Below are 15,000 nucleotides of genomic sequence, written 5' to 3'. Positions count from 1 at the left end.
ATATTGGTTGCATGATTTATTGGTCGCAAAATTAAATACATTCTAAAGACTTTGTTGGTGTTTTATGAAGAAACAGATTTACAAAATACTGAATTATCATCACTCTGTTACTGTAACCTGGATTGTATATGGCTCTGCTAGTTGAACTTGGATTATATTATAACTCTGTGAATCTAGCCTGGGTTATGAGACACTGGGTTAAATCTAGCCTGGTTTAACCCAGTGACACAAAGTCACTACATGCTGTTGTTTTTGGAAACATTTTGATTTGTCTCGTATGACTGTTAACAACTTAAATACATAAAGATATACAAACAACCATGTCTACTCCTGTGTGTGTGTGTGTGTGTGTGTGTGTGTGTGTGTGTGTGTGTGTGTGTGTGTCATCATCATCATAACTGGAAGTTATGCGGGAACGACTACTGAGTGGCAAAAAATACTTTCTGGCCTCGACACATCCAAACAGAAATGTAGGCCACATATATGATTACATTAAACGATGTTAAATGACGTTAAGCTCACTTTGACACTCACTTTATGCATGCGCATCTACCCTCTATTGGTTAGACAACACATCAGCAGCAGCACAGCCTGTGATATTTGTAACTTTGTAACATGTTTTGTATTTTTATTAGACATTAACATTAATAATAGAATATTAACATTCTGCATTTTTGTGTGGACATTGTGTATGTGTGTGTGTGTGCACGTGCGTGTTGTACGACGCACTTCCTGTTTGTTTTGGCTTTTTTGATTGGCTGAAGCAGCGAAGGCCTGCTAATCATCAGCTGTGTTTTGTGGTGCAGCTGCTTTTAATTACATTCTGTGACTTAACTGGAGAAAAGACAGACGACTGCACGTGGACACACAATCTCTTACACACACACACACACTACCACGTATACCCACCCCGAGGTTTGCTGGACCTTTTGGGAACCACAGGCACTGCATATGGTGTATACTGTGGTAGATATTTCTGTCCTACTGCAGTTATTGTATGTGACTATGTGTATGTATGGCTAAGTATCGTCATGCAGAGACATGCCTCTGCATGAAAACTGAAGACTTGACATCCAAATATTCCTTTTTCTTAAGCTCCTGAACCACAATAAGGAGCCAAATTCCTGCATGAAAGCACCTTTTGTTTGTGTCTTTGTACCACTTTGTTCACACTCACAACAGCTAACGAGTCGCACATTTACCAACTCGCCCCGGGCGTACAGCCGGTGGAACTGCTCAGCTTGGTATTCCTAAAGTAACCTAAGTAAATGATGATTAAACGGTTAAACCTAACCTTATGTTATTCCTAACCTTAACCTCAGTAAAACTAGGCCGGACAAGGTAGTGGGGAATACAAGACCGCTTTCCACAAAACACGCTCGCCCCGGGTCATATCCAGTGACCTTGGAATGGTCCTCACCAGTTATTCCTATAATCGTATCCTCAGTGAAACTACCGGTAGCCTATATGCCTAAATCTAACCCTAATCCTAAACGTAACCTTAGTGAAACTATGCCGTAAACCTCAGCAAAACAAATACAAGAATATAAGAACCACAATGTGGCTGAGCGGGGCCGCAAAAAGTATGGGGTTGAGAGTGCTTTAGGGCAAACGTTCCAGTTACCGTATAGTGTTATACCGCACTCAGACTGTGCGGTGCCCTGGGTACTCTGAGAACGGGCACAGCAGGTACCCTACTCTGACGACAAGTACAAGTACAACAAGTATTAATTGCATAAATGGGTGGCTCATGCATTCCCAAATGGAATTGTACCTGATCTGCATCGTTTCCGACTATAGACTGGTTTTGCCCACGGGTAACGTACCTCTCTGGGTGTGACTAACAACATGGGTACAGCAGGTATACTCTGTCTTTGACAACTAGAACAATGGGTTTTACACAAATGGAAGGGGAACGCAGGACTTGCATCTTTTCCCACTTCGGGGGGCCGGGGGCCCACTGGTGGACCGTGAGGCCATTCCATTGATTATGACATTAACGTAAAAAAAGAAAGAAAAAAAAACATGTCATGGTATTAGTTTTCCTTTAAAACCTTAAACATACGTTTTCATTGTGATAATTAGTAAGTATATTGATCCAAGCCGGAACACGGCTTGGATCATAAAAATAAATAATGCTCTGAAGATGCACGCGGCCCACCAATCTCTATAGGGTCAGGGGGTCAATTAAGGGGGGGTCAACTCAGGGGTCAAATGTGTCTGTTTTACACACCATTTTAATGTTCTAATTTTGAGCATAACACCCATTTCCTGAATGTCAAGTCGCCATGTTTTCCTCAGAATATGCATGACAATAGGGCGCCCGCTGGCCTAGTGGTCCAGGTGCATGCCACATATAGGCTCTGGCCTGAGAGAGTGTCGCGTGTTCGAGTCCCGTTCATGACGACCTTTGCTGCATGTCTCTCCCCTTCTCTCTCTCCCTCTTTCCTGTCCATATTCACTTGATACTATCAATAAAGGCAGAAAAGCCAAAAACAATCCATGGGCATAATAGCATCATGATGCCATTACAAAACATGCTCTACACATGGAAGAATTGTGTTTAATAATCACATAAGACAAAGCAACATGATAATATAACATAAAGATCCATTCATACAGCAAGATGGCCTGCAGTGTCTTGTTATCGCCACTAGATAGAGAACTTTGACAGAGAAACAGCAGTGCAATTTTCTGTTGAATAGCCTACAGCAGGCTATAGAAACATTCATATTCATTGATTGATTATATATCTGATCCTGAAGGGACTGTAAAATAATGTTTTATACACTACGTGTCGTACACACACAGTTTACATTTACCTTTTTGTCTATCTCCTTTTTCTATCAAACTTGAGCAGTATGCGGCTGCACAGAATGACTATTAACAGCGTTCATTCTTTCATTTTTATTTTTTATTAGTAATTTTCTGTTTCTGGTATTAAATGGATTCACAATAACTATACAATGATTATAACATGATCTATGTCACTGGTTGTCAATATGGGGTGAGCGCATAGACTGTAAAAAAACTAAAATGAATAATATATTAAGCGTCGATAAATACATCGACGAATTAGACCGTTCCTCACCCAGGAATCAGCCCAGCTCCTAATCCAGACAACAGTCTTGTCAAAACTCGACTACTGTAACTCCCTCCTTACTGGCCTACTAGCATGTGCACTTAAGCCTCTCCAGCTGATCCAAAATGCAGCAGCTCGCTTGGTCTTCAACCAGCCAAAATTCTCACATGTCTCCCCCCTGCTCCGCTCCCTCCACTGGCTCCCGGTCGCTGCCCGCACAGAATACAAAACTCTGATGCTGGCATTCAAAGCAACCAAAGGTATGGCTCCCCCATATCTTACAAGTATGATTGAACCCTACAAACCCTCCCGCGCACTCAGATCAGCCAACGCAGGGAAGCTGGAAGTACCCTCACTAAAAACGCCGGGACAACGCTCCACACGTCCCAAACTCTTCTCCCTTCTGGCTCCAAAACTGTGGAATGCACTTCCCATTGCAGTCAGAACTGCAGCATCACTCCCAATCTTCCGCCGTAGCCTGAAAACCCACCTTTTCAGACTCCATCATGGCCCATAGCACTTACCCTACCCCCTTAGATAGCATTTATGTTGCCTTAGATAGCATTTGATACAGACTTATAGCATGTTATGTAGACAGCACTATAATTGTATTGTATTTAGTCATAGCACGCCATAGTACATATGTATAGCATAGTAGTAAATATGTATAGTTTATATGTATATATAGTATTATATGTATAGTGTATGTATAGTTTCATTATATGTATGTATAGTTTCATTATATAGATATTCCACTGTTACTTTCTTAGCTTACGCATGTTTCATGATAAATGCTTTTATGTGATGTATTCCCATGCTTTTGTTCTTGCTTAAATGTAAGTCGCTCTGGATTAAGAGCGTCTGCTAAATGCCTAAATTGTACATTGTAAATTGTACATCTTGAAAATGTCAGCATCAGTCCACTCCAGAGCTAGTAGTTGTCTAGTAGTTGATGGACCCTCTTGTAAACAAGTGTAGTGCTTTATTGGGTCGTCCACTCACAGTTAACAGTTTTTGTATTGAGTTGTGCTTGAAATGTACTGTAATTCTGCAAACTACTTCAATCAATCAATCAATCAATCAGCGGTCACCGTGGCAACCGAGTGGCCAATGACAGCGCGTCAGTCAGTCCGTCCGTCCTCCCGGGCGATGGGATGTGAGACGCGTGCCGTGCAGTCAGGGCTGGAGGAGGAGGAGGCGCGTGCACGCGCGCGAGTCACAGAGAACTTGAAGAAGAGAAAAGTCTCGAGCGGAGCGAACTCAGAGTTCAGCGGAGGCTTTTAAATATGTTAATTTATTTATTTGTTTGTTTTAACTGAAAGAAGAAGAAGAAGAAGAAGAAGAAGAAGGAAACACGGGAAAAAAACATCTGGATTATCAAACAAAAACACAACATGTGGATTTTTAAAAAGTGTTTTTCACCGTCAGTAGTAAACAACTGACTGACCGAACCCCAGTTTTTCTGTCTGTCTATTTCTCTCTCTCTCTCTCTCTGTCTGTCTCTCTGTCTGTCTGTCTCCAGTGGGGTTGGTTTAGTTGAGTCAGTTTAATGAAATGTAATTTGTGTTGTAGTTTAGTATTGTACAGTGTATAGGAGTGGACGTACTGTCCAGATAGGGTTTGATTTGGAGTCGGACCCACAGCACAGCCAGCAGCATCATTCATCATCATGGCTCCAGAACTCCTGGTCGGTCTGATGTTCAGACTGCTTCTACCTGTCTGTCTGACCGCAGGTAATACCTGTCTGTCTGTCTGTCTGTCTGTCTGTCTGTCTGTCTGTCTGTCTGTCTGTCTGTCTGTCTGTCTGTCTGTCTGTCTGTCTGTCTGTCTGTCTGTCTGTCTGTCTGTCTGTCTGTCTGTCTGTCTGCCTGTCTGTCTGCCTGTCTGTCTGTCTTTCTGTCTGTCTGTCTGTCTGTCTAAGTGTCTATGCCAGTGTGTGTGTGTGTGTGTGTGTGTGTGTGTGTGTGTGTGTGTGTGTGTGTGTTAGAGACACACACACACACACACACACACACACACACACACACACACACACACACACACACACACACACACACACACACACACACACACACACACACACACACACATATGGTTGAATATACAGTATATATAAAACGGTTTCGTAACCAGAAAGAGAGAGAGAGAGAGAGTGCATTAACAACATACAGTATATATATATATATATATATATATATATATATAGTTTATATAGGTTAAAAACACATGGTAGAGGGAAGGACACCGCGTTTCTCTTCACCCAGACCACCATGACATGACCCCTCAATGCTTCTCTATAGACCACCATGACATGACCCCTCAATGCTTCTCTATAGACCACCATGACATGACCCCTCAATGCTTCTCTATAGACCACCATGACATGACCCCTCAATGCTTCTCTATAGACCACCATGACATGACCCCTCAATGCTTCTCTATAGACCACCATGACATGACCCCTCAATGCTTCTCTATAGACCACCATGACATGACCCCTCAATGCTTCTCTATAGACCACCATGACCCCTCAATGCTTCTCTATAGACCACCATGACCCCTCAATGCTTCTCTATAGACCACCATGACCCCTCAATGCTTCTCTATAGACCACCATGACATGACCCCTCAATGCTTCTCTATAGACCACCATGACCCCTCGATGCTTCTCTATAGACCTCCATGACATGACCCCTCAATGCTTCTCTATAGACCACCATGACCCCTCAATGCTTCTCTATAGACCACCATGACCCCTCAATGCTTCTCTATAGACCACCATGACCCCTCAATGCTTCTCTATAGACCTCCATGACATGACCCCTCAATGCTTCTCTATAGACCACCATGACATGACCCCTCAATGCTTCTCTATAGACCACCATGACCCCTCAATGCTTCTCTATAGACCACCATGACCCCTCGATGCTTCTCTATAGACCTCCATGACATGACCCCTCAATGCTTCTCTATAGTCCACCATGACCCCTCAATGCTTCTCTATAGACTACCATGACATGACCCCTCAATGCTTCTCTATAGACCACCATGACATGACCCCTCAATGCTTCTCTATAGACCACCATGACATGACCCCTCAATGCTTCTCTATAGACCACCATGACCCCTCAATGCTTCTCTATAGACCACCATGACCCCTCAATGCTTCTCTATAGACCACCATGACATGACCCCTCAATGCTTCTCTATAGACCACCATGACCCCTCAATGCTTCTCTATAGACCACCATGACCCCTCGATGCTTCTCTATAGACCACCATGACCCCTCAATGCTTCTCTATAGACCACCATGACCCCTCAATGCTTCTCTATAGACCACCATGACATGACCCCTCAATGCTTCTCTATAGACCACCATGACATGACCCCTCAATGCTTCTCTATCAGGACCCCCAAAACTGATATTTGGCCGCAGACCCGATTTGTGTTGTTGCAGGATTATTACGAAATGTGTCAAAATAGCAGATGTATTTGGGTTAAGGTGGTTAAAGTGATTTAGATGCCCTGAAACCCCCTCAAGGACCCCTGTAGGTCCCCAGACCCCACATTGAGAACCACTAGTAGTTGGCAGTATAGGGCACTTCCCCCTCTTGAGATTCCAACTCCCTTTTTCTGTTGAATTTCTTGAACTCCAATTTGTCAGTAAAATGACTAAATGCTATGGACGGTCATCACACAGTAGGTCACCAGGTCATTCAGTTCACTGTGTTTCTCAACTAGTGGAAAGCACATTTTTTAAAAACAAATAATTTTACATTACCAATTGAATGGTCAGGGACCATTTCACTTCCGTGGACCATACCTGTTGGAAACCCCTGGTTTAAATAACTGGAGTTACTGAAGATACTCTAGGTTACTGAGGAGTTTCTGCCTGTCAGCGACGGATATTTGGTAAAAATCAGGCCTTTAGAAAGTGGTTCCCAGCAGGAACGATGAACCTGGCGACCTCTCCTGACCGTTAGTGATGTCACAGGTCAAAGGTCAGCTAATTGACCATGTGTGTCCCGCATATTTAAGTGTGTGTGCGTGCGTGCAATCGTGCATGCATGCGTGCATGCGTGCGTGCGTGCGAGCGTGTGCGTGCGAAGGATTGAGAACTGACAAACTATTTTACCATATGTATCTTGGCAGCCGGTGCCAGGGTCCCTCCTCTCATTCCTGTCCGACCCCTGGTCCTGAAAAGGTCATTCATGCTTTCATCTCATCACGCTTAGATTGGTGTAACCGGGAACCGCCTCCTCTGCTCTGGTCTATAGCCTGGCCTCAGTGATGAAGTCACACCCACTCACCCAGAACTCCACTCACTAATGTGACCATGACCACATCACGCCCATCTTAGCTGCTCGCCACTGGTATTCAGAGCATTTAGACAGGGCAGTTTTCCCTTTCTCTCCTTCCCCGTCCCTCCACCCATTGTTATTGCTGTCTTAAGAGATTTTACTTATTACCTTTAAAGCCCTGCATGGACAGGCTCCCAGTTCTATTTGAGACATGCTGCTCTAATAAGACGGGTGTAATCCTGTGCGCAGCCTCACGCCCCGTTCACATTACAGCTTCGTGCCGCAAAAAAACCCCGGCCTGACGACACACTAAAACCAAGTGTGTCTGAGGTTATGAGCGACAGCTGTCAGATCACGTGTCACCCTGTGTGGCCGTTTGGAAAAACAAGTTGTTCAAACAGGAGCGCATTTTGAAATAAAAAATGTAAAACAGCATTTTGTCCATGAATGAATGCAACATTCATATAAGGAGCTGTCAAATGACCTGAACCGGCATTGACCTTTCTGATGATAGCACTACTACTCTCATACAACTGTGTTCTCTCGAATCTGTCGAAGTTGTCGAACAGCACCTGATAACCGACTGCAGTCTCACCATGGCTGGAAACATCATTGTACCGATCGCAATAAATGTTGATACTCAACATGACACTATTCATTCACCGAATAAACCTTAAGGCAAGGTCGGTACTACTCCACCCGCTCCCAGTGCACTGCTAGAAGAGACTGGAATGACATTCCAGACCACCGCTGCTCACAGACAGGCAGACAGACAGACAGACAGACAGACAGGGAGGAATATTTATGATCTCAATAAGTAAGCTTAAAGTAAACCAACTGCTTCACAGGAACAAATGTTGGTATGTTAAACTGGGAGATTCGATGGGGAATCAATATTTTATATACACTGATTATTAAGTACAAAGACACAGTCACGTCGGCTTCCATCCAGGGCTCGTGGTTGCCCCTGGCAGACTAACTCTCTCTCTCCTCTCTCTATACTTTCTTTGCCTGATTTATTAATGTGTGTGTGTGTGTGTGTGTGTGTGTGTGTGTGTGTGTGTGTGTGTGTGTGCGTGCTCAGCATGCGCATTCAGGTTTAATGGATTCTCATTGGTCTACCTGGTCGTTCTACTGCTGCTCCCATTGGCTGCTGAACCCAGAGGTAAACACTTCACTTACTTACAACCGTAGCCTAGCATCATGTTAAGTCAGTGGTTTTCAACCAGAGGTCCTTGTGGGGGGGGGGGGGGGGGGGGAACCCTTTTGGTGTTTTAAACATTATGTTATGTTATAATGTTCATAGCTACGAGCTTGTAGGTCTGCTATTTTTGAAAAATCGTCAAAATGTGTCGCAAATCTTTGAATATATATTCTTTCGGAGTGAACGTTTTTAACGAAAATCTTTGCTTCTGGGGGAGGTCCCTGGAACTATACATATTTTCAGATGGGGTCGGCGGCCAATTACATATACTTTTTGGGGTCCTTGACATGAAATATTGAGCACCACTGATATAGAAACATACTGTACATTGTAGGTATTTCAGAAATCTGTCAGGATTTACCCTAGAAGTTGGTTCGGAACTGGAACCCCTTTTCTTGCCCTGAACTGGGAACCAAAGTGGGCGTGTCACTATTCTTCAGGTTGGAAGATGCAGATCAAGTGATATAAACAATGGCTAAAGCAAGCAAAAAAGAAAAATAATAATCATAATTCTTTTTAAAGGAAAAACAATGGCAAACTATCTGGAAAACTGGGGGGCAATGGGTACACTGGGCCTGCTCCACAGGCAGGCGCCTACTGTATAACTGTTGCTTAAAAGTGGTGGAAACAAACGATTCCGTGAAAGCACAGGTTACAATAATTTACAACGGAATCAGTTCTAGAACCAAAGTTATTTTTGGTTGAAAAGGTGACAGGGCTTGTGGACAGTTCAGAAACAAAATCGGTATAGGCAGGTTTGTTCATTTCAAACAAGATTTCAGGTCGTTCTTTGCCAGGTGCGAAGCAGCCTGGCCTACATTTGCACGCACCACTACTGACGATCGCAAAGACGACGCTAAACACGACTTAGTCATGAATGACTGCCCATACTCTGAACGCCGCAGCGCGGAGCGAGTGGCAACAGCAGTTAAATGCTATGAGCTAACTGGAGCTACAGGAAAGCCATGACAAAACACAGTGAGGGACCCAACAAAAGAATGTCGGAAACGAAGAAAACGGGCTCTACAAGAGCAAGAGTACCTGGCAGTTATGACTGAGAGTCACTTTATAATAATGCCAGAACAATAGCTTCTATTTCAGCATGCTAACTTTGAAGCTATATCGTCCAGCTCTACATTATAAGCACATTTAAGTTGTATTAGTATGTTTAAACCCAGAGCCATAGAGTGTAGACAGAGTTACGCAAACTCAGTTCACTTCATGGGACCAGTCCAGGCTTCGGCTAGGGACAACCGGAAGTTTACGGAATGCATTGGAGTCTATGGGCTCGCGTGAGTACATGAACCACGTGACCGTGCTGTTTTCTGCCCCCTCAATATCGCAACTCTTCTATTAGATGGCTCTGGGTAAACCCAGGAAGAATGTCCTGTGGTAACAGGAAGTAGCTTAGTGGCTCTTTTAGGGCTTGAACGGTGTTGTTTGTTCTGATTCTGAATCATGAAAACCCCTGAAATATTAATAGCATTATTAATGGACATTGATGTCAGACACAAACACATATCATGGTGTGTGTGTGTGTGTGTGTGTGTGTGTGTGTGTGTGTGTGTGTGTGTGTGTGTGTGTGTGTGTGTGACTGTGCGTGCACGTGCAGTATAGGTTTGTGTGACTGTATACTATTCACTGTGACATGAAATTGGACAAATCCCAGAGGCTACACACACACACACACACACACACACACACACACACACACACACACACACACACACACACACACACACACACACAGACTAACGAAGACAGGATGTGATGCCGTAAAGTGAGTCATCCACTTCCTGTTAAAATAGACCCAGGTTCTTGGCAACGACTCATGCGACCTTAGGGACAACATGGTGCATTATGTTGGATTTCCTGAGGAAGACATCCTCGGGGGGGGGGGGGGGGGGGGTCTGTGTGTGTGTGTGTGTGTGTGTGTGTGTGACGTGTGTGTGTGTTTGCTAAGTTAAGAAAGAATCATATCAAAAGCAGGGATAATCATATGGAATTGTGAGATTAAACTTCTTCATACTAGATTTCATAGATGGCTTCATAGACCTCTTTGTTTGCACACCAGGGAAGGAATTTGACGTCGGCCGTGGGCCTCGTTGCGCCTCTCTCTGGCCGTGTGCCAAAATGACATGCCCTACGGCCACAGTGGCCTTGATGCCCCCCCGCTGGCGCCTCAGCTTATTTCACCTTTCTCCTCTATACGCTCCACACACAAGTTGCTGCGTTCACGCGGGCAGATGCAAAGATACAGTCTACCATTCATTTTCAATGGAAGCCAGCGATATGACGATACAAAGATGCATTTGAAGTTTTACAACAGCTACAAATAAGTTGAGCTGGTTTCAGTTTCAGCTACAACGATACAAAGCTACAAATACGCTGTGTATCTTTGTATCTTTTGCATCTGCCAGACAGTGAGAACGCAGCATTTGAGATTCTTATAAAAAATGTATTGGACAACATCGAGTGAAACGCTGCACATGTAACCAGTGGCAGTGGTACAGTAGGTTGGTATTTGACTGAGCTGCTGTTTGATGTTAGAACTTAAATACCGGCATAGTTAAGGAATGTGTATCCACCAAAAACGTTACAGGGGGTCTAACATGTGAGGGAAAAAAACTAAAAAGCTGCAGCTAACGCTAACGGGTCCAGACTCCACGGGTCCCAACTTATTCGTGATAATCATGTGGCTGCAAAAAAGTGTGCGTGCGTGCGTGCACGCGCCCTTGGGTGCGTGCAAGAGGGAGAGAGAGAAATCTACGAAAAATTTATAAAAACCTGCCTAATATTAGGCTAACCAAATTATTATTATAGTATTAATATTAATCTGATATTATTACTAATTAAGAAATACTATATTTTAAAGAGTGAAAAATCAACTAAAGTCATTATTAGCGCAAGTCCAATCACATTTAATTTGAATGAAAATAACCTTTTGTAGGGAAATACAATACAATCTCTAATCTGTGAATGCTCATGTGATTCATGTGACCCTTACTTCAGTGTCTTTGCACAATATTGGTAATTTGCCAAATTTGCAAAAACTGATGCTGTTCTTGTACAAAATTATACTAAAATGAAATCACCCGGTTAAGGGTGGCCTTCCTGCTCTGCCAGTTGGCCTTTGTGCCCTCAAACAATGCCCCTAAAATAACAAAATTCCAGGCCTGTTGCACATGATCTTTTTAAGCTGGATTCATGTTGTTTCATGTTATATTTTGAGATATTTAATTTAAAAAGGAACTTCCTATCACACAAAGATTTATTGACCACCCTGAAGTGTTAAGGAAAGCCCAACATTTGCAGCATTGAACACATGGAGGTTTCTTTTTTTGTCACATTCCTGGGCCAATAATCCAATTGAAGTTAATAGGAGACAAATCTTAACAAGAGCAATAGTGTATTTTAAAACATTCTCTTTGAACTGGGATCACCAGTAGGCAAGTTGTTTATATTATTATTTTATATAGTTGTAGTGTCAGCAAATATATAATTTTATTTGACTAAAATTGTCATTTGAGAGACAGTATTTATTTTTTGGGGTGAAGTATTCCTTTAAAAGCCACCTGTTTATTGACCATTAAACTGTACCACTGTTTCTTAAAAATAAAAAAGGGTCAGTGGTAAGTACACTGTTTAATTCGATTAAAACGGTACATAACAGCATTATAAAATGTTAAAACAATGTCCCAGAATCAAATCAGTCTCTCGAACAGCCGGTCCCTCAGTCCAATTGTCTGTCCAGTCTTCCTTCCTCTGAGGTCTAACTCGAGGTTCCTTGGGGAACAAGACACAGTAATCAGCCATGTTGCCCTCATAACACTATTTCCTATACGGTGCATGTACTTTATGTATTCAAAATGGCGGGAGTTCCACCTCCTTAAGTGCTTCACATAGGCTCTGTGCAGATGCCTTTTTCCACAAGGAATTCCCGCTTTCCTTTTCCGGGTCAGTTTGTTTCTCGCAGCGTCATGTGATTGGCTCAGCTGCAGGTGGAATAGAAACCTTGTATGTCCACAAGTGACAGTGTGATTGTCTATTTTGTAGGGGCGCTAGCCCCTCCTATATACAGGTTTAATGTTTGTTTTTAGTTCAATGTTTGTTTTAAAAACGCCATCGACAATGAAGGGAAAATGTACGTCATCTTGTCCCTAACACAAACATTAAATGCCATTAACAATAAAGATAATTTAATGTTTGCGTTGGCGCCGTTTGTTTTACATCACCATTACATCACCTAATCAACATGAGTTTAGCCTCGGTACCAGGCTTTCATTTTTGTTGGTGCAAAAATTGAAAGCCTGGAGGAACGCATTGGCCGCTCTGGTCTAAAAGTGGGAGTCAACCCTTCCGGGTGGGCGTCGCTCCAAATGATGTGACGTAGGCGTAGCGCTGCACTAGGGGGGAGAGGAGGGGCCGGGGGTGACGGACAGATCGATGAGATCCAATCAGGGCGTGCGCAAATCTGAGCCGCGACCCGCCCCTCTAGACCAGAAACCTAACACGTTAGCTCAGGCTAACATGAGTTAGACTTCACCTCTCTTCACACGGGTGTGATTTCTTTTGTAACTTTTGCTCAACACTCTTGTATGATGCAGTTGGGGGCGTTAAATGACGGAAAAAAACAAAACATTCAAAGTTGTACACACGTTACCGCGGTGAAATGTGTTCTCCGCATTTGACCCATCTCTTGGAGCGGCGAGCCGCTGCCAAGGAGCAGTGAGCTCACTGAGCTGTAGCCGTGCCACGCTCGGGAATCATTTGATTAGTTGATTTGAACCCCCCAATCCAACCCTTTGATGTGCCAAATAAGCAGGGAGGCATTGGGTCCCATTTTTTCGTCTTTGTGTCTTTGGTATGATCCGGCCGGGGATCGAACCCCCGACCTCCCAGTTTCAGGGCAGACACTCTAACCACAAGGCCACTGTCTCAACTGTCTCTCTCAACATTTCAATTTTGGAGATACAAGGTTTCTGCCCGACGTACAGATTTACAGCGACGATATGCGTTTCCTGTTTGACACACTGCACTGTACAGTATATTTATGATCTCCTTTGGGTGGACATGAATGCATTGTTTAAATTTGTGTGTGTGTGTGTGTGTGTGTGTGTGCGTGTGCGTGTGCGTGTGCGTGTGCGTGTGCGTGTGCGTGTGTGTGTGTGTGTGTGTGCGCATGTGTAGGTGTCCCAGGCAGCTTGGTGAAGTGTGTGTGTGCGAGCAGCGTCGTGTTCCTGTCGTTACAGCTGGTGTTTCAGGTGTGTGTGAGCTCTCTGCTGGCCACAGGGACCCTGGAACCTGAATATAACTGTAAGTACCACGACACAATATGCTGCCATACTGTACTTACTGTATGTGGACAAGTGGTTCCCAAACTGAAGGGGTCGGGACCCCCAGGTGGGTCCCCAAAGTCTTTGCCCAGCTTGAAATAATCGTTCATGTCAAGACAAGCCAAAAAACCTTGGTGTAGTCATGGACTCGGACCTGAATTTGAACAACCACATTATTAACACAATCACAAAGTCAGCCTACTATCACGTCAAAAATACATTATAGCAGATTAAGGACTGATGTCTTGACAGGATTGGGAACATTCACATTTACAGCTCTCCCAGAATGGACCAGACGAGTTGATTCTGAACACTGCTGATCGAGTCCTTCATAATACCAAGAATGTGGAGAACATCACTCCTGTTATTAAATCCTTATACTGGCTCCATGTATGTCAAATAATATACTGTTTTTTTTAATGGTTAATTTTGTGGCCCAAATCTTGCGCGATATCATGAACCATCCAGATCGCTCAGGTAAACTGGCAAAGGTCTGCTTTCTCTCCCTAAAATCTAAACTAAACGCGGAGAAGCAGCATTCAGTTTTTATATATCTGGAACAAATTCCCCTGAAAACTGCAGGTCTGCTAAGTTCATTGAAATCACAGCTAGAAACTTTTCGGTTTGTCACTGCCTTTCATTTAAATTACTCTTCTGCACTGTAATGTAATGTTTCTGTTTTCTTTTTTACTTTACTTTTACTCTTATGAAATGTTAACTAATGTTTTATCAAAGCACATTGATTACATGAATGAAGCGGTGCTCTGGTAGCGTTTCCAGTCACTAGCAGAGTGAACGAACAGTCCTGTCTTGCATGGTTATACAGTAGAACCCTAAACCTAATGAACAACTGGCTCTACCTAAAACAATATTTTATTGTGTGCAAACAAAACAAACTAATTTAAATCATTGAGCAATTTTCCTTGGTTTTTGTCTTATATTTAATGGCAACTCATAAGTAGTGCGAGCCGGCTTGATGTACAAGTACAAATGGACATGACTCCATGACACTGGTAACTATTATGTCACAGGGACCTTAACCGGCAATCCATCCCATGGTGCCAAGCCAGGAGGCT

General features: G+C 43.4%; 1 protein-coding gene across 2 annotated transcripts in view; it reads left to right on the top strand.

Moving 5' to 3' along the window:
* Positions 1-4,334: 4,334 nt before the first annotated feature.
* LOC310867782 (piezo-type mechanosensitive ion channel component 2-like) overlaps positions 4,335-15,000 on the top strand; it is a 65,318-nt gene continuing 54,652 nt past the window's right edge. For both annotated transcript variants that reach the window (XM_083777906.1, XM_083777907.1), the window contains exons 1-3: positions 4,335-4,815; positions 8,469-8,549; positions 13,779-13,904. In XM_083777906.1, the coding sequence (XP_083634032.1) occupies positions 4,752-4,815; positions 8,469-8,549; positions 13,779-13,904 (271 nt within the window). In that variant the 5' untranslated portion in view covers positions 4,335-4,751. The remainder of the gene's footprint in view (positions 4,816-8,468; positions 8,550-13,778; positions 13,905-15,000) is intronic.

The sequence above is a fragment of the Protomyctophum parallelum genome (assembly GCF_964188405.1).
Source record: "Protomyctophum parallelum genome assembly, chromosome: 12".
Classification (NCBI taxonomy): Eukaryota; Metazoa; Chordata; class Actinopteri; order Myctophiformes; family Myctophidae; genus Protomyctophum; species Protomyctophum parallelum.
This window is presented reverse-complemented; position numbering and strand designations above follow the sequence as displayed.